The sequence below is a fragment of the Gorilla gorilla genome, chromosome 1, assembly GCF_029281585.2.
Source record: "Gorilla gorilla gorilla isolate KB3781 chromosome 1, NHGRI_mGorGor1-v2.1_pri, whole genome shotgun sequence".
Classification (NCBI taxonomy): Eukaryota; Metazoa; Chordata; class Mammalia; order Primates; family Hominidae; genus Gorilla; species Gorilla gorilla.
Genome location: NC_073224.2, coordinates 30,226,315 through 30,249,841, shown reverse-complemented (window position 1 = coordinate 30,249,841; position 23,527 = coordinate 30,226,315). Strand labels below are relative to the sequence as shown.

The window sequence follows — 23,527 nt, the reverse complement described above, 5'->3', positions numbered from 1 at the left end:
CTGCCCTTCAGGTGCTGACTGTGGGTGCAGCTGGCGTAAGACCTGGTGTCTCTCTGGTTCCAGTGTGGGAGCATCCCCTATCCTGACCTGTCTGGGTTACTCAGACGTACCTGTTCCCGATTCAATCATTCTCTTTTGGAAAAGAAGCCCTTGCATTACCATTTCTTCCACTGATTTTTTTGTGGGGGAGGAGAGTTCTCTTAACCTGCCCCAAACTACAACCTGTTAAGTCTCTGAGCTCTCCTAGCAAGTAACTGTTGAGAAGGAAGTTTGTGTTGTTTTTATGTTCCAGTCTAAGGGACTTCACAGATCACTTCCAATTAATTCTTATAAAAATGCCATTGACTTTTCTGCCTTTTGCAAGGTGGAATTTTACATTTGTGAGTGGACTTTCAGGAAGCGGGTGTGGCTGACTCTTTGCCTACAGATCACTGGACTTTCCCCAGAGGACATGCCATCCATAATCTCTATTATCTGATGACTATTTGTTTTGATGAAGGTACTGGAGGCAGTTCTTTGATTACAAGATAAACTCCCAAACAAAGACATCAGTGCCTTTCTTAGCACTCTAATAGCTTTCCTTCATTCCTCCTTGTGCTCCCTTAACCCAGAACCAAGTCATGACAAATAAGGCTGCTTCAGACCCTGCTAGAATAGCCTCAGTCTACTGAACAGCATGTTAAATGCTTGAGAGCAAAACAATAGGAATGATACTTTGTGCTTTATATTTTTCAAAATGCATGTTTTTGTACATATGTTCAAATAGTTATACAATAAAAGCCATTCCTCCAGTAAACTCAAAATTGGTTATGGCTAAAGCCAGATAGGGTATATTAGAATGTTCACTCTAAATGTAGGAAAGAAAACAAAAAATGAATGATGAGAGTTGTGTTGTCAGAAGTTCCTATTGATGTGGGTCACTTTTGCTCGGTAACTAGTTGTGGGGGAATATGACTCAATATGATTTGCTAAATCTGTAAGAAAGGGAACATCAGTTCTTGTTAAAAGCCAAACTATAGAAGCTGTTAGGTAACTCATGAGGTATGGCTGGGTGGGGTTCAGAATTTTGACATGAGTAAAAGTCATGGGTCAGGATTTTATTTTCTTTTTTTGGTAAAGCCCAGGGCAGTGATGTGTTTTCCTGATATACTACTAGATGAACTTAGACAATTTCTTAGAAGTTATAAAACACATTAACTCACTCAAGTTATAAACCACATGAATTCACTTTCTTTTAAAGTTGCTGATAATAAGACTTCAGTGATATAACAGCCTAGTCATTGGAGCTCATTTATACAATTTAAAAAGTTTCGCATAAGCTCAAAATTAGGTACAGGATGCTGGTGTAGTATTTTAGCTTTTATACTTAAAAGCTAATCTGTTTGTATTTAAAAGAAGTGACATTTAAACTTAAAAAATGTGGTAAGAAACATAAAATTTACCATCTTAACCATTTTTTTTATGTGTAGTACATTAATGTTAACTATATGCGCGTGGTTGTGCAATAGCTCACGAGTCTTTAGTATTTCATCATGCCAGATGTAAACTCTGCACTCATGAAACAATTCCTCATTTCTCCCTACCCCCAGTCCCTGCTAGCCACCATTCTTCTTTCTGTTTCTATGAGTTTGGCTGCTCTAGATATCTCATATAAGTGGAATCATGCAGTCTTTGTCTTTTTGTCACTGGCTTATTTCACTTAGCATAATATCATCAAAGTTCATTCATGTCATTGTGCATGACAGGATTTCTTTTTAAAAATGGAATAATACAGGAGTCCCCCATTATCTGCAGGGGATGTGTACCAAGGCCCCCAGAGGATACCTGAAACCACAGATGGGACTGAACCGTATAGAGATGAGGATTTTTTTTTCTATACATACATATCTTGATAAAGTTTAATTTATAGATTAGGCCCAGTAAGAGATTAACAAAAATAACTAATACTAAAATAGGACAATTATAACAATATACAGTACTAAAAGTTATGTGAATGTGGTCTCTCTCTCTCTCAAAATATTTTACTGGACTGTACCTTGGGTAATTGAAACCGCTGAAAGTGAAATCGCAAATAAGAGAGGACTACTACATTCCACTGCATGGATAGACCACGTTTTCTTTGTGCATTCCTCTCTTGGCTGACATTTATGTTGCTTCCATCTCTTGGCTATTGTAAATAATACTGCAGTGAACGTGGGTGTACAAATACTTGTTTGAGATCCTATTTTTAATTCTTTTGGATGTATGCATACACCAAGAAGTGAAATTACTGGATCACATGGTAATTCTATTTATAATTCTTAGAAGAACTCCCATACTGTTTTCTAGAGCGGCAGTACAATTTTATATTACCATCAACAGAGCACAAGTGTTCTAATTTCTTCATATTCTTTTCAGTGCTTGGTTATTTTCTGTTTTTTTTTTTTTTCTTCAGTAGCAACCATCCTAATGGGTAGCAGGTGAATGTTTAAATATTTTTGAGAGATTTTATATATATACCAAATTTATATATACACCAAAGTTCTAATCTTTTATCACCTTAGGCTTATCCATAAGTAATTATATATGTATGGATAGTGTACATATCTGTCTTAAGATTCCTGAGCTTAATGCAATGCCTTTAGGTGAAGAATTTGTTAACCAATAATATTAATAGTAATAATAAATATATTAGTTTAATTTATAATAATAATGAATATATTTGATTTTGCAAAGTGTCACACGTTGTTCTATGTGCTTTACATTAATTATCTCATTTCTTTAATCATCCCAATGAAGTAGGCACTTCTATCACGATTATATTATCTTCTTTTATAGATGTGGAACTTGAGGCACAGAGAAGTAATTGCCCAAAGAACAACTGGGTCCCCGAAATCTTGAACCCAGAGCCTGTCCTCTTAACCCCTTCATTACACTGCCTTGTATATTTTAAAAGCTTTTAAAAGATTGAATGATTTTAGATTGCATTTTTCTTGAGAGAATTTTAATCCATGGGCAAAATTGCTTAAGTTATTAAAATAAAAATGAGGAATTAAGAATATGCCAAATGTTATGATTAGATAATATTCAAGGTTTTTAGAAAGGAGACAGTAAGAACTAAGTCTTAAAAATACCTAAACGTTTTGTAATTCATTTTTAGAAATCCCTTAAATGTGAAGCTTGAGAGCGCAACTCTTCAGTGCCACCACCATTTCCATTTCCTGTGTCAGTTCTCTGGATTTTTATCATCTGACATTCCTTTCTCCACCCAATTTTTGTTTGTTAGTCTTAAACTGATCCTAAAAATCTGTCGCCACTGATGACACTTCTGTATTCTTTAATTATTTATTTTAGGAAGAAAGAGGCTTATTTCTCTCCTGTTTTGATGTGAGAATAATTGTCCATTTGCATAAACTTTGTGACCACTCCAGAAGGCAGCTCAGAATCAATCCCTTTTTGTTGTTGTTGTTGTTGTTGCTATCAACATCATTCTTATGATGAATGATAGAAAGAGAAAGATTTTTTTAATCTATTTTTAACACAAAGTTGCTGTATTATTTGGAATTAAATCTCATTTTATCTTGGTTTGGGCAGACTTAAAAAAAGGGCATCTCTGATAATACTAGAAAGAATACTACTGAGAGATTATTTAGTTCAAGGACATCTTTGTTAATTTAGAAGGTAGAGCTGAAAATATGAATTTACCTTTAGAATGAATCTGAATACATATCCCAAATCTACATTCTGATATCCATTTTCTTTTCAGTGCATACTATTTACAGTTTCCATTTGAGGATGATCAGAGATAAGCACAAAAATCTTCAAAGGAAGGAATGTAGCCCAATGTGTTGTCCTCAAGTGTACCTTTTTTTCCCTGCTTTTGCCTCCAGAGCATCTTCACTACTCCCAAAGCACCTCCTGCTTTTGGAAAAACCTCACTGTGCCCCAGAGCTTTCGCCTATGTTTTATATGGAGAACAATTTCAAATTTTGTGATACTTAAAGTAAAAGTTTTCCAACTCATTCTTCCATTTGTTCTTCTCAGTTATTATCAATTTACAAAGATTTCTTTAAAAAGTTTCTGTACCTAACTTGGGGGAAACTACCTTACAGAGTCGTGAGCAAGAAAGGAAATAATGGATAATAGAATGTAAAGTATTTTTGTCGTTGCAGCCTTTTGTCCATATGGTTTAGACAAGAGATGGCTAAACCAAGGCCTGCGGGCCAAATCCATTTTGCTAAAGAAAGTTTTATTGGAACATGGCCACACCTATTCTAGTATGGTCTGTGGCTGCTTTTGTGCTATAGCAGCTGAGTTAAGGAGTCACAGCAGAGACTGAATGACCTGCAAAGACAAAAATATGTACAATCTGGCCCTTTCAAAAAAGCTTGCCAACCAAACCCCTGCTCTTCTGTGGAAGAGTTAGAGTTAAACAAATATCCCACAGTGGAGGAGGCATTTTTATCCTATGTCCCTTGGACAATCATCAAACAGGAACCCCCCCACTCTCCCTGCTAAGTTTTCCTCTATACTTTTCTTTCTTACTCTTCCTGGGGGATGCGAGGCACTTATCTGAAATCCCTAACATAGAAGACAGTTCAGGTATACAGATTTTATTTTAAACTTCAGGTACAGACTACATGCCAGGAGCTTCCATTGTTTTCTGGGCTTTCCTCGCCTTTCTCTCAATCCAGCCAGCAGTGCTATCTGAGTTCCCTGACCCTTGGAGTAATTACTGTTTTTTGAATGTTTTACCTTCTTTTATGACTGAATCCATGGCATACTCTTTGGTTGGTTTGTTTGCTTTTGCTTCTCACAAAGTGCCTTTTGACTCAGACATCAGTTCTTTGTCTTTTGGCTGACAAGCACAAGGCCAGAAGAAATTCTCTGGCTAGCACTTCCTTACTTCTGTGCTGAGAACCATTACCTGGGCACTTCTTGAGTCCCTCTTAGCTCTTTCTCCTGCATTCCTTCCCTGAGTACAGTAATGATGTTGTAATTATTGCTAATATTATAATCAATACTCACTCCCTGTCAGGAACTCTGCTAAGCATCTTAAATACATGATCTTACTTAATGTTAATAGCAACCCCATAATGTATCAATTATTATTACCCATCCACATGTCATTCATAAAGGAGGTAACTCCAAATTTAAGAGCTGCTCCAAAGTCACATGGAAAATGGTAGAACAAGGCAGCCCAATTTGACTCCAGTATGTTAGCTCGTAATCTATATGTTATACTGCCTCCTACAGCTTACACACAGATCAATTACCATTACTTATGTCAAGGAGTTCCCCAAATCAGTATTAATTTTAGAGGATGCAGATATTTGTTGAATATATGAACTTGATCTTAAAAGCAAACTCTAATTCCATTTTTTCTTCTCTGACAAACTTTGGGCACATTGATAGCATCCAAGAACAGAAGCACTTAGGGATGGTATTAGAAAGGGTTATACTTGTTTAAGGTAGAAGGGAAATCTCAAGAAGTAAAATTTCTATTTAAGAATCAACTACTTTTGTCATATAGGGTATCATCCAAATGCCCCTAACTGGTCATATGGACTTGTACCGGTCTGCAAAAGTCACCATAAAATGTACACATTGAAACTGTTTCTATCCAAAGATAGTGAATGCATTAGATGTAATTAGCATTGCTTTCTTTTCCAAGAATATTTTATTAAGAAGGCTTTTGTTGTTGTTGCATGTTTTGAAAGACAGATAAGCAGACTTGCATCAAGGTTGTTTAAAATTCACAGGTAGAAGAATAACATGTAAAAATTGATGTTGGATAGAGAGCACAGCAAATTTGGAGGTTATAGTCAGCTCAGACATTATATATTTCTTGTGGCAGTGGTCACCTTTAAGCTCTTTTATAAAGACTTCTGTGACATGATCTGTGTACTATAAAAGCTTAAAAACTAAGAAGAAGAGACTGTACACATCATGTAGGATAAGCATTTTACACTGTAAAAAACAGTTGCCTTTTACAAGAAGACATCATTATATCAGAACTAAAAACATTGAATTTCTTTAGTCCTTGGATGAGAGACATTTATATTCTCCATCATTTTCACCAATGTATTTTTATTATACACTTACCAGTCCTTTTTAAATGTATTTCAGAACACACCCTCATGATTATGGATTACTTTTTTTTTTCCCATCAGGAACAAGAACATTATTTTGGGATTGTTAAAATGCATTGTGTACAACCTGACACCTGTTGCTTTGGTGACATGCTCTGTTTGGTTTCTGTGGAATTAAACCGGCTACCAACCATACTGGTACAGAGACAAGTTGAGGGATTTCTTTTTGAGGTGTTGAGAGATTCCGTTCTCTGAAAGCAACCCTATCCTATCCCACAGCTGCCCTTACACCATAAGTCTGACAACAGCAAAAGACAATGCCAAGATCCACCCTGAACCTATCACTCTCAGGCTCCTATGTCAGGCATCAAAATTTCCTTTCTGACTGGCAACAATAGCAACAGCAACAGCTACACAAAGTGCTCTTTCAGAAGATGGAATGTTCATTTTTTTATTTTTTCTAAACAACGTTCAATTAATTACTTTTAAAAGATTAGAGTTAGGCAGCATGCCTCATATTTAAGAGCACAGACTTTGGATCCAGATTGCCTGGGTTCAAATCCTGGCTCTAGTGCTTGTTAGCTATATGATTCTGGGTATGTTAACTTATTCTCTCTCTGCCTTAAATCTCTAATCACAAAATGATAGTTCATAATGTAAAGCACATCAAAGAGTACCTGTGAGTCTTAGTGTTTGTTATTCTCCTGTTCTTAGGTATTGATATCTAAGTTTTTTGTGGATTCATTTAAAGGCCATTGAACTGGATGTTGGGATATCTCAGTTTTAGTCTCATTCCTGCAGTTAACTAGCCCATATTCTTATAAAGAGGGTGGAGCAATCATAGGTTCTAGTGATAATAGATAAGTCATTACATATTTACCCCTTTTATGGTCTTCTATATAAAACAAGGGGGCTGAAGCAACTGGAATTTAGAATCTCTTTGAAATCAAATATCCTATAAGTCTGTGTTGTTTTATGCCAAATAATATACTACTGGTGAATTGCTAACACTTTTATTCTAAATTTTTAATGAATAATTTGAAGCTAAACACTAAAATGGGGGAATGAATAACAGACTCACTAAAAATTAAGTTGACAAATGAATGTTTCCTATGGGTCATTGACTTGACCTGACACTCTCTTGGACACAGGGGATTCTGAAAGGAGTAAGACGGTGCCCTCAAAGAATATACAGTTGGGACAGGAAGGGGGCAATTCCACAGACACATATAATAAAGTGTCTTAAGTGCTAAGAGAGGGACTCACCTGAAAGGTAAGTACGGGATGAACTAGTTACATCCACAAAGACCCCTAACTCAGTCTTGGGAGCCCTGGGATCATCTCACTGAAGAAATGATAGAAGCAGCACATAGAGAGGAGCAATAGGAAAGGATGCTGCTTTCTAGGAACTTCAGGTAATGCCATGTGGGTTTCAGACAAGGGGGTGAGCTTGAGATGGGGTAGAAGTCGACCTGGGACTGTGGCAAGAGATAAGGCTGGGATAAGATTTTTGAAGAGCTTTGCAAATGTTTTGCCCTCTGTTCTAATCAGATCATACCCAGCAATAGGCACTGTGTGTGCTCCAAGGTAGAGACAGGAAGTGTTCATGAGATGTGGTTGATGCCTCACAAACTCACTTCTCAGACATTTTGGTACTTTTAAGAACAACTATCTTCCTTTCCTTCTCAATATCTGTAAAACATAGCTAAATGCTCTGCCTAGAAGTGTTGCAAGGACAAAATCTTCTTTCAGTGTTTCTGAGTGAATGGCATATTCATTTTCACATCCTTGTATAAATCTGAGGAAGGTGGTTTTATTTTATAGTATTTGCAAACTGGAGCTTAAAGCCTTAGGATTCAAGGTAAATAACAATAAATGGGATCTTAAGACAGTTCTCTCCTTTTTCCTCAGAAAAGGGACTAAAACTGTATGTATATGATCTTAATATCTTCATTTCACATAATTCTTACAAAGTTATAAAGCAGATATGATTATTCCTCTTTTGTACTTTAGCAAACTGTGGGTAACAAAGGCAACTAGTTCAAGTTCACACAGCCAATAACATGGTAGAGCTGGAACTTGAACCTAGGTTTGCATTTTCTTTTCTTTTCTTTTCTTATTTCTCTTCTCTTCTCTTCTTTTCTTTTCCTTTCCTTTTTGGAGACAGAGTCTTGCTTTCTCACCCAGGCTGGACTGCAGTGGCACGATTTCAGCTCACTCCAACCTCCGCCTTCTGGGTTCAAGTGATTCTCCTGCCTCAGCCTCCTGAGTAGCTGGGATTACAGGCGCACACAACCATGCCTGGCTATTTTTTTTTTTTTTTTGTATTTTTAGTAGAGATGGGGTTTCGCCATGTTGGCCAGGCTGGTTTCGAACTCCTGACCTCAGGTGATCCACCTGCCTTGGCCTTCCAAAGTGCTGGGATTACAGCATGAGCCACAGTGCCTGGTCTCTTTCTTTTCTTCTCCCCTCATATCACACATTCCTCCTCAGACATTTTTCTCAACTGTATGCAAAGTAATATGCTAAAGATGGACATAGAATGGACATACAAAAATTTTGTCCTAAAATGAACATGCACAATGCCTAGTGTTTAGTTGATGGTTGTAGAATTAAAGTGATAAAGGAATGCCCATGTTTACAAAGTTAGGGGAACCTGAGGGAAGATGTAGTTTTTTTTAAACTGGAAAAAAATCAAGGCTAAGTAATTTGTCCTCATTTTATAGCATTTTTAAAAGCTAAGCATTCTTCATTCAATACAGTGGAGGAATAGAATCTTATTATTAGAAATTTTGCACAGGGAGGTGGCCAGTACTGGCACAGACTGCAGCCTTGGTGACTCTCCCAAACACAGGACACTGTAGGATGAAACCAGAGTGTGTGATCTCCAGTCACTAGACATTGCTGAGGGTTTAAAAGCCTGCCTGCTTGTGAATATCCTTCCAGTCTTTTTTCCTTAAGGGCAAAGCATCATCCATTCCTATTTGGAAGTGAGGCTTGAGTTTCACCTTGAAAATGCAGCAATTTGCACCGCTATGCTGTATGCCTCTTATATACTACATTTATGATTGTCAGAATTTAATCCTATAGAATGCTAAAGAACCAACCTGCAAAAGGTCTTGTCTATACCCTCCTCTCCCCCACCTCATTTTTTATGGGGTAGAGAGACAGTGCAGAGGCAACGAGCATGAGACTTGTGCACACTCCTGTGTATGAAATTGCTTTGATAAGAGCCAGCTCTAACTATTAACCTGATGTGATGCTCCTCTCCTCCCACTTCAGTATGCCACAACCTCGCCTGGCAGGTGGTCTGGGGTCCCATTAGTAGAGTGATAGTACCCATTCCTTATAGTATTTTTGGAAATCCTCTTTTAGAGCCTGAGACAGAGTCTCACAATAGCTTCAGTGATGGCAAATCATTGACCTTTAAGGGTAGACTTAAAATTTAGTAATGAACAAAAATCATCTGGCTTCATGTCAAAATGCAAAGGGCAGTACGTTTGGGTGAAAATGAGGTATATCATAGGGCCTCCCAAGCCCTGTTTGTACCTTGTGAAGTGGCTCTGATGGCAGTTCTAAAGGAAGCACCAAAAAGTATTTGGTGGAATCCCTTGAGAACAGATGTAGTGTTCCTACACAACTTATTTAAAGTCGAACTGTGGACGCCTTCTTTGAAAAACAAATAACTCCCTTAACTTACGTGTGCATTGATGTAATTATGACTTTTTAAAAGTTACAGATACAGAATAAATTACTATTCCATAATATGAATCTCAGCTATAGATAGTATTATTTTCTCTGTCAGGTGGAAATGAGCACAGAATAGCTAGAAACGAAGCATTGAAAATAAGAAAGAAAAACAAAGAAAAAAAGGAAAGTTAGATCACTGTAAAAATGGAAAAACCTTTACCACTATACAATAAATACAGAGTTTTCTTTCTTTCTTTCTTGTTTATGTTTTAGGGTCTTTAAAACAAAAATACTACAGAATTATTGCCTGCATGATTCCAATGCTCTGTAATTGTGTACTGAGGCAAATCCCATTATTTTTAAATCACTTCATGTTGAAAAGCAACTGGATAAACCCCACTTGGAGTGCCCTGTGGGTCATTGCAAGCTATTTGGTTCTGTTAATAAAATTAAAACAATTGGGAGAAATATACAGATGCTTTCAAATTGGCTTTACAATTATGATGTCTGTATGTATGAAAAAAAGGACAAGTCTTAGGAACTACATAAATCCAAATGCATCATTACCATGTGGGAGTGATGTGATTCAGGAATAAAGATTTGACATATATTTTTATTTTGAGATGCCATGCTAATTTACATCATTCAGCCCTTTCACTGCCAAACTGTAAAAGTCCATTAAGTGACTGAAAGGAATATACAAATTATCCATTGGCACTCCAGGCTGGAGTTTTACATACACCCTGTTATTCTATCCGCCAGCTAGCTGCAAGATTCTATTAAGCAGTAAGTGAGAAAATTATATTGCCTGCAAACTAATTGCACAAAAGACTCTGAAATAAGTAATCAGAGCCCGGGACTTTCTGAAAAGCCGCCAGGAGATATTATAAATTGCTCTATCATTATTGTCAGCCTGGTTTAAAAACCGAGAGCTTCCATGTTGATTTGGTTCCCTCTGCAGCAGAGCACACTTCCCTAGCTATTGACAAAACTGGGAAAATTCCAGTCGTGTCATCAGTAGCTGCCCAATTCAGTCCCTGGTGCCATCTAACAAATGTGTCCCAGAAAATAGCAAGCTATAATCCAAGAAAATTCCGTGTCTGAAATGAAAATCCTATGCTGTGAACAATAACTTCTGCATCCTCCTGAGTGAATATCCAGTGTTCACATTCCAGGTGCCCATAGTTGCTATTGGAAATATTTTTGTCTAGTTTCCACTTTTAGAGAATGGAAGGAAAACAAGTGCCCCATAGAGATCATATGGTCTACTGGGAGTCATGTCTTTGAACCATTACCAAAATAGATGTAACATTGTTACCCAGGTGCTTGGGGCAGCACATTTTTAGGATAAAATGCTTTCTTTATTGAATAGAAAAAGCACCAGGGAAGGTTTTTCAAGGGCACAATCTCTGTAGACTCTAACATGGATCAAAGACTTTGTTGGGTGGGTGATCATAGCCAACAACTAAGTAACTCAATGGGAAGGCCTGAAAATTAGAGAGGTTTTCCTCCAGCAAATAAAGCAAATAAGTTATTTAGAATGATGTTGACTTGTTTTTCAAGATATAAACCAGAGTCACTTAGTGAAATCAAGGTTATTGTCCGTATGTGTCAAGGCAACTTTACTGAAAGAAAATATTTGTGAAAGAGACCCCGTTTATCAGAAACAATTTCTATACACTTCAGCTGAAACTATATCATTTGTGAAGATGCTAGGACCACTGATTTCCATCCATTCATGGTGAAATTTTTACACATATGTTGTATTTGCTGTCGCTCTGGGAAGAGTCCTTTACCCCAATGTAGTCATTTCTTTACTTTTCATGGCATAGTTCAAGCATTTGCTCCTATTTGGAGAATTTGTTGATCTTCCTAAGCATAATCCCTGTGTTTGTGGGAATGTATGTACTTGCCAGTATGCCAGTACTGCATCCTGAACCATGACACCACCCACTAAAATGTATTGTTTATTTACACGTCTTACCTCCTCTCGGTGGACTCCTTAATATCGGGAACCACCTCTGTCTAATCCAAACCAGCCATAATACAAAACTCCTGGCTCATTGATTAGCACTGAGGATTCAACAAGGAATAACACAGAGGTTCTACTTTAAGACTTCATTCTAACACACTAGGAAAACCTCCCCTGCTTTTACATTTCTCCTTATCATTGAAGAATTACAGAATGTAATGGATAGAAAGGAGACCAGAGTCCTTTAAATGTGATCTAAAACTCTCATATCATTATTTGACAGATTCCCTTCTGCCTTTTGAAGAGATTTAAAATCTTTACGTAATTATTCCAAGATGAGTCATTCATAGATTTAGCTACTATTATTGAATCAATCCTAAATATTTTCTCCAATGTAGCTCCAATTATAAAGTAAGATAAAAATTATGTAGCTCATTTAGCACCATCTATCTGTATTATTTTGTTTTCCTTTTATTCTTATCCTATTCATATCAGTATGGATATTTATTTCCTGTATATATAATTTCCTTTATGAGTTCCTCTTTTATTCACACTTTACTCCTCAGAAGCTTTTGTATTTTTTTCATAATCTTTCCCCTTTTGCCACACTTTTTTTCCATTTTTGTCAAAGCTACTGTTGACGATTTCAAAAAATTAACTAGACTTTTTTTTTTGAAACAGAGTTTTGCTCTTATTGCCCAGGCTGGAGTGCAATGGCACGATCTCGGCTCACTGCAGCCTCCTTCTCCTGGGTTTAAGCAATTCTCCTGCCTCAGCCTCCCACGCAGCTGGGATTACAGGCATGCACCACCACACCTGGCTAATTTTGTATTTTTAGTAGAGATGGGGTTTCACCATGTTGGTCAGGCTCGTCTTGAGCTTCTGACCTCAAGTGATCCACTCTCCTCGGCCTCCCAAAGTGCTGGATTACAGGTGTGAGCCATCGCGCCTGGCTTTTTCTTCTATTTTTTAAGTTATTTGTGGAATGATTTTCCTACTGTTTTTAACATTGCTTCCTAATGGGACATGCAGCTCACTTGATCCTGTGACACTGCATTATAACGCCATAATTGATGTTCATAATGACCCTGAGATAAGAAAATTCTAAGTTATTATAAGTATATTCCTTTACTTATATATTACTTTTTGGTGGATTTTTTTTTTTTTTGGAGGGTGGGGATGAAGTCTTACTCTGTTGCCCAGGCTGGAGTGCAGTGGCATGATCTTGGCTCACTGAAACCTCCGCCTTCTGGATTCAAGCAATTCTCCCACCTCGACCTTCCAAGAGGCTGGGACTAAAGGTTCACACCATTATGCCTGGCTTATTTTTCTATTTTTTTTTTTTTTTGGTAGAGATGGGGTTTTGCCATGTTAGCCAAGCTGGTCTTGAACTCCTGACCTCAAGTGATTCACCTGCCTCGGCCTCCCAAAGTGTTGGAATTACAGGCGTGAGCCACTGCACCTGGCTTGGATGATTTTTATACTGCATTAGAAATGTCCATTGTCCTCTAGTGTCTTACCATCCAATGGGTAATATGTGTATGGAAGGTATAACAAAATATTATCTGTCTGGATATGATGAGAGTACCTGAAAAAATATGAAAATCAAGAAATCATTTTCTGCTGGGATAGTCAGAGAAGTTTTCATGAAAGATTGGGATGGAGTTGGAGTTGAACAAGGAGGCTTGGAAATAATTTTAAGAAGAAAAAGTGGCAAAGATAGATAATTCTCAGAGGAAAGTCTGAAGGACACTTAGCAAAAACTGAATAAATCAAATTGGCTGCCTCAAAAAGTTCATGTCAGGTAATAATAGCAATATTGCTGGAAAAGTAAATGAAAGGCTGGGAGAAGACCCTGTTTGTAAGCCTTATAGTTTATATTTCATTCAGGAAGGCAAATAATTCTATTGATTTTTTAAAATCAGCATAATGACGTGATCAAAGCAGTCCTAGGGAAAGGAAGATGACAGCGGTATGCCACATGGATTAGAGTGGGTCAGGACGGAGGCAAAAAGCCCAGGGAGGGGATAACTGCCATAGTCCAGGTGTGAGCTCACACATGCCTGATGTGCATTCTTGTCAGAAGTTTGTTGATGTGAAGGATGGGGATACAGCTTTCAAAGAGGAAGTGGAACAGGTTTTAAAAGAATGATGATTATGTTTGTGGCAGTGGATCATCCTGGTAGAAGTTTTTAGCACTGGGTTAAAGGTGCGTAGGACTAGCACTCATGCCTTGATAAGGGAAGTGATGAAAGTGTTACTTCATACTGACTTTTCAGGCAGAAAAAAGGAAAAGAATGCTGTTTGGCAAACTTTTTTTTTTTCTTTCTTTCTGATCCTTTTAAGCAGTCACTGTTCAGTCCTTCCTAAGACAGCAAAGGCCTGTTTCTTTTTAAGTATAGGGGGAGACGAACAGGGTGGAAGGATCTAGTAGTGGAATACTAATTAACCCTTAGAAAATTACTAGCAACACTCTTTTGATGCAAAATAAATATTCAGAGATGGTTGAAGAAACTCTGCAGTGAAGAGTGGTTCATCTAAAGTTCAGATTATAAATCCTTTTATTCTTAGCTGTGACCCGGCCACCCTGGTTTATTTGACTTATCCTTGGTTTTCTAAGAGTATAGCATCAGTAATATCTCCAAGGAAGGTGATGGTATATACTTCTGTTGATGCAATTAATATTACTCTTATTATTTAACCTCCTGTTAAAAAGTAGTTGCTTTTATTATTATAAATGCCCTGAATTAGAATGCTAATTTAGGCAATTCTGATAGGCTATCTCAAACTATAATGTGTTTTTTTCAAGTCATGCATACTTAACCAGTTTTCAGTAGTTAGAAGTGGTTAGGTATTACTTCCTGTTGAATTAGCAGTTGCTGAGTAGTTGAGTCTTTGTACTACCCTGCAATCCACTAATGTGATATTTAATGAGGAGATGTCAGTCTGAAGAAAGGTAGTCAATATAAATCAGTGTTTACAAAGTGTGATTAACTCTGAAATATTTCATCAATGCTGTGGTCCCAGGCAGAATCTATGCTAATTACTAGAATCTGCGCATGTTTCAGGGGACTTGGACGGACCCTGAGTATTGCAAACATGGAGCAGCAAAATTGCAATTATGCTCGGACTGTCTCTGATGACAATTTATGCATTTGGTGTGATGACCTCCCCCTTCCCAAGAGGGCAATAAACAGAATGCATTTTCATTAAGATACTAATGCACTTAATCACAAGGGGAAAGGGTTAGGAAGTAACGAAAGACTTTCAAGCATTATGTGACAGAGCTGACTGGGGAGAAAAGCTTTATTTTAAAGGCAGCTTTACAAAGCTGTAGGCAGCCCCAGAGCACATCCCACACACTGCCATTGGTACTAATTGAAAAAAAAACTTAGTTTGGATCTTCTTCTGGTTTCTTAGTTGCCATTTTAAATATGTAGGTACTACCATAAATGATACAAAGTCTAATCTTAAAAATATATAATTTCATAGCAGTTTATTCTTTGTTCTAACATCAGGGAACTTCAGTGTTTGGAATTTATGTAACACACATCATGATGAGGATGATAATGATGATGACCATCATCTTCATTATCATCACCATGATCAGTAAGCATTTACCAAGCACAGAATTGTGTTGTAAGGCTCTGGTAAGTGCTAAAGCAACAACTATGTAATTTCTGTCCCTACCCTCTAGGAGCTTACTATAACATGCCATATTTGTTTACATATCATTTTCCACAGTGAAGTTTATATTGTTCAGTGTCAGAAAGACAATAAGCCTGATGCACCAAAGTATTAGGAACCAGAATAAATCCAGGATTGACAATCCAAGAATCTGGTTTTCATATTTGTGTTTTCATGAACATAATCTATTTTGAAATTTCTTTTGGATCATAAGACTCTGGAAGACTCTTACTTTGCATGGGTGGACTCAGCATAATGTTTTGAAGGCTAATTTTAAACTTCATCTTTTGAAGCATTTCACCATGTTTGTTCTCCTTGCCCCACGTATCTTTTGTGATTATAGCAGAGCATCCAGCTTGATGATATTTATGACATTTCCTCGAGTCTCATGTGTCATTTTTTGGGGTGGGAGAGTAAGAATAATAGAGTTGACATTGCCTTTGGGAAGCTAATGTTTCCTGGATCTTGCAAATATGACAACTTTTCTTCAAACTTGTGTTTTAGGCAATATAGAATACAGCTGCCCTGCCACGAATGAATGTGAAATCACAAAGCGCAGACGTAAATCCTGCCAGGCTTGCCGCTTCATGAAGTGTTTAAAAGTGGGCATGCTGAAAGAAGGTAAGGCTCTTTGCTAATGCCCCTGAGGTTTTGATTTTGCTGTGGGGATGGGAGCCAAAAAATTCCACCAGTTTTAGAGAAACCAGAAAAATATGAGGTAACAGTAAGTACCCTGACTCTGATGGCAGAATACTCCTTTATACCTGGACTTTCTGATAACTTATGGCTAACCACTTCACACTGACAGGAAGGGACAAGGTAGGAGGATCTGATGTACAGCGAAACACACCAGGTATGCTTGACCGTAGTGCTTTTATCTTCTTTACAATTTGCAGAAAGCAAAGGATGAAGACAAACCAAGAGGCTACTGTCACTGAATTTTTGGTTTTCTTCTCATTACTAGGTTTGCAGAGAGATTTTTTTTTAAATTAATCTTGGGTTTAAAGCACTCTTTATTCTTTCCCAACCTTATCTTTTAGACTTTATTTTCTATTTCAAAGAACTTAAAATATGATATTAAAATTGCTTTCTATTTGCTTTCAGTTGGGGGTAACAACAACAAACATAAAATAGCAACAGTGACATGTGTTCTGTGCTAAACAAATTGCTTAAGCTCACACAGTTTATAATTGGTGGAGCCAGGAACTGAACCTATTGATTCTAGATGCCACTCAACTATTCCACACATGTCAAAGGTCCTGAAATATTTGTATATTTCATCATTTCTAGTGAAACTCACATGTTAGCTTGGAGATGGATAAAAAGTTTTCTTTACTTCGTGAGGCCTGTGATTTAGTTTTTGTTCTTTAATGCATTGTTATACTTGTGTGTGTGTTTGTAAATGTGCATTTTATATACTGCATTTAGAATTTTCTGTTTCTCTTTCTTCAGAAAATTCACCAGAGTTTGAAATAAACACAGTTTTATAAAGTAACACAATGAAAAGGTGGTAATTAATGTTTGACAGAAAATTAGATTCATTAAATATTTAAATGTATAACTTCTGTTGCATCATAGAACTATGCTTTGTTTCTGGGGCTTGTCCTATTATTATATTTTGTTCTTACTGGAGATCCCCTATTTTTTAACTTTTAAATCCAAATAGGCTCACATATTAATTCACCAAGAGTGAACCAGAGAGTCAATGAGTGTGTGCCATCACGCGGTGTCACAATTTTTCCTGGTTTGTTCTTCTTTCAAGATTTTTACTGTGAACAATATTATAGGAAGATGAGTGGATCAGATTAGGTTTGGATATATGGAATTCACATTGTATTTCTCTGACTTTCACTTATCAAATAGGAACAAAGAAGACACTCTCGAATTCTTCTAGTCTTCAACTTTGCTCTTCCCTTGAGAAAGAGCTATACACAAAGAAGTGTATAATGTTATAATAAAGTTTTATAAAAAGATGACCAAGATACATTACTAAGTAAATATATATATAAGAACAAGTTTTTTAACAGTATGATTCATTATATATGTATGTGTGTGTATGTATGAGAGTGTGTGTGTGTATATGTATGTATATGTATATAGAGATGGAAAGGAGAATGGACGGCAGACATCATACACAGTGATGGATATACATGTGTATGCATGGAGAAGTGGAAGGAAGGAAGGATACCTAAAGATTGGTGACAGTGTCACATTGGTGAATGAAAATGAGGATGGGGGTACTTTTTATGGTATAGCCTTTGGCCCTTTTAGGATTTTTCAGAGTTAACATGTTTTACGTTTGTAATCCATTTGCTGAATATGTACTAAGGTCTTCCCATGTTCCAGGCACTATTCCAGGCTCCAGTGATACAACAGTGAACACGACAGATAAGGTGGTTCTTGCTAAAGAAAACTTATGTGAAATTGCCAGAAGGACAATTTTGATAAAGGAAAACATATAATTAAGACAACAACAACCCAACCCACATGACAGAGTTTTTCTTTCAGTTAGGATGATGGTGGTAGCTTACGTTTGTGAAGTGGAGCTCTTTATCTTAGCCATTGCCTTAACCCCTATAGCAGAGTAACAAACAAAACATATTTCTGAAAGTTAATGATCAGTGATTGACAGTCAATTTCTGACCTTAATTATATTTATGTTGCCACTTAGTTTCATTGTAGAGACTCAGACTAAACTTATGCTCATTCAAAGAGAATTAAGAGTGATTTCAAGTCCTTGAAAGTTGAGGAATCATTATTTTTCAAAAGCAAATTCATTTTTTAAAAAGTTCTAAAATTAATACAACAATGAACACTTGTATTGATGTGGTATTGATCTATGTTTAGGTTTTATTTTGAAAAACTGAATTAATGGAGACACTTCTCCAATTTTAGGAATATATAATTTTTTATTAACTTGATTTACTGCTATGATTTACATACCATTTGCTTTTCCAGGTTTAAAGAAGATATTTTTCCTTAAATATTTTTTCCATTGTGATTTCTAGCAGGAACAATCCTGAAGGGCAGTAAGAGTGAATGAAGAGGTGTGAACTGTGTTTAATTAAACATTGTTGGTGAAAGTGAATGGGACAGTGCTTATCTATAATTCACACCTCTTCAGTTGCTGTTATCAAGCAAGTATCTGTTTTCTAGGGAATTGCTGCTGTTGCTGATATACTCAGATAATAATTTATTTTCCTTTACTTCTTAATGCCCACTTTGATGGCAAAATATCAGTTTGTTAACCACCTCCCCCTACCTCCCACAACCACCAAATCGAAAGGATGGGATGGTTATGAGTAAATGTGGAATATTCTTTTTCTATTATACTTAAAAAATGCAGTGAAATATTGCATTGTACCCTGCATCTAAATGCACAGTTATGTTTGGCCATCTCCTTGGCTCAAGACTTGCTTTCTGAGCCTGAAGAGAATGATACTGTCTGAAATGTATCTTTATGGATGGAGAGGGATTTCAGTCCCATGAAGTATGTCAGAGGACATGATGTAGTAAATCTATTCAAATGTAAACCTGTTCAATTCAATTACCAATCTGTAATAAAATTTGCTGCTACAACCCCCGTGTTGACCACAGCAGTCCATACAGGCTGATGGCACAGCAGGTCTGGAAACTGACAGACAAAATCTATTTAAACAAAAAACAACATTAGTTCTAGAATCTGAAATGAAATCAGATTTCAACAGCTTCGATGGGAACTTTTTCTCCTTTAACAGGTATTTTTATTCAACTGGCCAAATCCATTGTAGATAAAGTGTTGCCTGAAGGAAATGAGGTTTTCATTAAAAGGGTAGTTGATAGAAAAATGAGAATTACACTGTTTTAAAAATAATAATCGTTAGCTTTATTGACTGGCATTTCTATTAATTATGGCATCTCACTTTGAGAAGATATCTGAGCGTTGGTGGGAGTGTGAAGGAGAAAGTGATGGTTTAGTAGGTAAACAATTCCAGTTTCATCACATTGTACATAATTAAAATTCTTATAAGATATGCTTTCTCATTAGCAAGCAATGGAATTATACTTGAATACACTACATTTGATTTTAATGTTAGAATTTTTCAAAAAAATTGTATCAGTTGAAGAAAAGGAAAATGTGTTGTCTTAGAGAAAGCAACAAAATGCTACACTACAACAAAACTTTGAGAAGTACAGTAAAACAAATGATAATTTGTTGAAATCCAAGTGGTGGCACCATTCAGCATCCTGAAAAAATCCTCTTTGTCTTTCTCTCTGCTCTACTTAGCTGGTAAGTGTCACAAATGATGGGCCAGCATTATTTTTTTGTCATTATACCATACTGTATGTCAGAGAAAGCCCATCTATTACATGATATCTGGTCTCAACATTCCCTTTTCATTTTTTTCAGGTATTGCTTATTTGAAGGAAAATAACAAGAACTAATCAAGGTGCACCTATAAATCTGGTCAAGATTTATTTTTATTTTGATCTCTCTCCTTGGTTATTTAAAGGCTGTTGCAGGACATACTAGCTCAGTTTGCTCACTGTCAGTAGCAAACAGAGACATTTTATGAAAGCAATAATCATTTCATTTAGGTACAGAATTCACTGATCAAAGGATTAAAGGGTGTCTTGATGTTTATTGGCATGATGGCTTTCACCTTGGCAACTCATATATTTTTCTTTTACGTTTGCAGGTGAGCAAAAGACTCACATTCACGCACATTATATTCTTTAGCCAGGCCAGCCTGCATGCCAAAGTGTAGGTGAAACGAGGCAACTTAGAGGACCAGTTTTCTTATTTCATGCCAAGAAAGTGTGCTTTTTCCTTTGCCTTAAAAAAATGCTGCTTAACTTTTCTAATCTCCTATTTTGTCATCTGTAAAATGATGGCACGAATAATAGTATTTGCAAACAACATGTTATAAATAGCCAATGAGATACTGCAGGTTGAGAGCTTAGCATACCATGTGGCCTAGTCTAAGGAACAGGTCAACATTAGCTACTGTGGCCAGAGACAGTAAGGGTCAAGCTTCGGGGCCAGGTGGCTTGTAGATTCAAGCCCTGGTTCTACCACCTCTGAGACTTGGAGCAAGTTAAAGAACTTCTCTAAGACTAACTTGCTTTAGCCTATTTATTTATAACTATGAGACTGAAGGAGGAACTTAGTTTGTGAGGTTTTTGTGAAGACCAATAGATTTAATGTAGATACAGGGTCTAGTACATGCTTAGCAGGAGACACTATGATCTTGACTTGCTAGACCAACCCAAGGTCATGTAATTTGTTATCCTTTGGCAATGTCAATGGCCTTAGGGGTGCTTTCTAAACTTTTTATAGAAGCACATCAATAAGTGAAAATTTGCTCAGAAATTTCATGAGGAAATTTAGTCTTTAATATCTGACCTTAGGTCAAATGAAGAGAGACAACAGTATAAAAAGGAAAAAAAGGGGCTTTAACCCAAGCAGAGGTTTTCACTAACAATATTCGAGGTGAAGAAAGCTTTAAAATTACTGGTTTAGCTTCAGAAAGGAGAACTTACTCCTTTGTCTTGAAAGGAAAAGGAAGAGGAGGAAGAAGAGAAAGCAGAGAGGGAGGAGAAAGCTAATGTCCCACCAAAGAAAATGGACAAGTGGCACACATTTTAAAATGAGCAAGGAGAATTGTAAGAATCCTGTTAACTTCATAAGTAAATTTTTGTGGGCATTTTTTTTTTTTTTTTTTTTTTTGAGAAGGGGTCTGGCTCTGTCCCCTAGGCTAGAGTGCAGTGGCATGATCTTGGCTCACTGCAGCCTTGACCTCTGGAGCTCAAGTGATTCTCTTGTCTCAGCTTCCTGAGTAGCTGGGACTACAGGCACATGCCACCATGCTACTTTTATTTTAATTTTTTCTGTAGAAATGGCATCTCACTATGTTACTCAGGCTGTTCTCAAACACCTGGCCTCAAGTGATCCTCCAGTTTCGGCCTCCCAAAGGACTAGGCTTACAGGCATGAACCACTGTGCCTGGGCCTACGCTTTAGTTTTTAATTTTGATTTCTCGACTACCTAATACTGTGATGTGATTTGGAGCAAGTCCATTCATCTCTAAGAGTCTCCATTCCTGTATCTTCAGGGGACCAGTTAGACTATATTCTTTCTTACCCCTTCAAATCTGAAATTATATATATTTTATTAAAAAATGATATAATGCCTATAGAGACATTATTCCAATATATGACACCGAGACTTATAATTACAGTGATGATGATGATGATGATGATGATGACTATATCAATGAAGTTGGAACTACCATAGGAGCTCTGGTTTGATAGCTATGGATAATGAGATGTTCTATTTGTGAATTTTGTCTTAACTGAAAATTCTTCTGATGCTTTTCATCTTCCTAGGGGAGCAAGAAATATGTTATTTTTTTCAAAGTTAACAGACGTGAGAGTTGAAGGCACAGTAGAGCAATTAATAGGTATTTAAATAAGTAGGAACTGAAGTATTGATTGTGTATTTTTGCCTGTGTGTGAAAAACTTTTGCTCTTTATTTCCTCACATTTCCTTCCAGCTCTTGTCAATATATTGAAGTGCAGTCAGTATGGTTTTATTTCTGTGGGCATCTGAAATCTCAACACAGATTGCTGTGATTGCTACCAGTCAGATTTTATTTGAAGTTTGTTACTTTTTAAATAAAAATATTGACAGCAGTAGGAAAGGAGAAGAGCAAGCTCATATAATTTTAAATGGCTTCTAAATATTTCCTTTGGAGGAAACAATAAGTTATTAAAACAAGCAAAACAAATCAGATAGTTATGTGTTTCATTGATACCCGTTTTTGATTTTCATACTTGATTTGATCTCTTTAAAGTATCTTTCAGCCAGGCGCAGTGGCTCATGCCGGTAATCCCAGCACTTTGGGAGGCCGAGGTGGGAGGGTTGCTTGAGTACAGGAGTTTGAGACCAGCCTGGGCAACGTGATGAAACCCTCATTTCTACCAAAAAATAAAAAGTGAAAAATTAACAAGGTGTGGTGGCGCACACCTGTAGTCTCAGCTACTCCAGAGGCTGAGGTGGGAGGATGGCTTGAGCTTGGGAAGAGGAAGTTGCAATGAGTGGAGATCGTGCCACTGCACTCCAGCCTGGGTGACAGAGTGAGATTCTGTCTCAGAAAAAAAAAAAAAAAAAGAAAGAAACATAAAGTATCTTTTAATTACAGAGGTGCTCAGTGTTGTGTATGAATATTTTCTCCACTTTGTAGAAGTCTAGAAAATACACACAGTATGAAGATTCCAGGTAGGCAGTGCAAACAATATAGTAGAATTGTGAGTGCCCATGTTCCAGATGAAGTAAAAGCAGAGGTTGAGAGTTGGCATTTGCAATAAGTCACCATTTGTGGTGAGACAATACATGGTATTAAGATTTAATTATCATGTTAAGACCCCACCCAGTATAGAAAAGTGGGACCCTGGGTGTCAGATTCTCATCAGTCAGATAAGGAACCCAAGGTCAGAGAGTTTTAGTGACTTGCCCACGGCCCCACTGCAGATAAAGTGGAAATGGGATTAAACGCCAAGTATGTCATAAGCCTAGGACCATCCTGTATCTATGCCAAGCTGTGTGGCAGCCTTGGCCAAATAAGAGGTCTTTCCTGCTCCATGATTGGGTTGATTGCCTGCATCTGTTGGTAGGCCAAGAGTGACCTGAACTACTTATTTGGTGGGTGGACAAAATGGGAAAAAGTCCTGGAAATCCCAATAAGCAGCGGAGTTTATGAGTCTAACAAGGGGTTTTGAGCTTAAGGTATATAAATAAATGACATAATTTAGGAGGTGACTTTTCCTTAGGATTCTGTTCTGAGGGAACCAGGCTTCTTACCTAAAGTTTGATGGGACTGCTGAAGTCAGAGATAATGATGGTGATTGGTCCAGGAAAAGTCTTTATGGGATAACTGAGCTGGCTAGAGTATTGGACTGATTGTGAGTTAGAGAAGGCAATGTATATCAGGAGTCATGAAGGTCAAATGGTAAGGTTGGGGACACTGTATCTCAAAAGGGTCGCGCCATTTTTGCCCAGCTTAAATCCTTTAGCTTGACAAATTATTTTAAATCCATCCAGAATTGCCAGTCTCTATGAAATTAA

The 23,527-nt window shown here is 37.1% G+C and overlaps 1 protein-coding gene across 10 annotated transcripts in view; it reads left to right on the top strand.

Annotated features, from left to right (window-relative positions):
* Positions 1-23,527, top strand: part of ESRRG (estrogen related receptor gamma) — a 591,615-nt gene that overhangs the window by 422,345 nt on the left and 145,743 nt on the right. For all 10 annotated transcript variants that reach the window (XM_063708073.1, XM_019030557.4, XM_055379671.2 and 7 more), the window contains one exon: positions 15,925-16,041. In XM_063708073.1, coding sequence (XP_063564143.1) covers positions 15,925-16,041 — 117 coding nt within the window. The remainder of the gene's footprint in view (positions 1-15,924; positions 16,042-23,527) is intronic.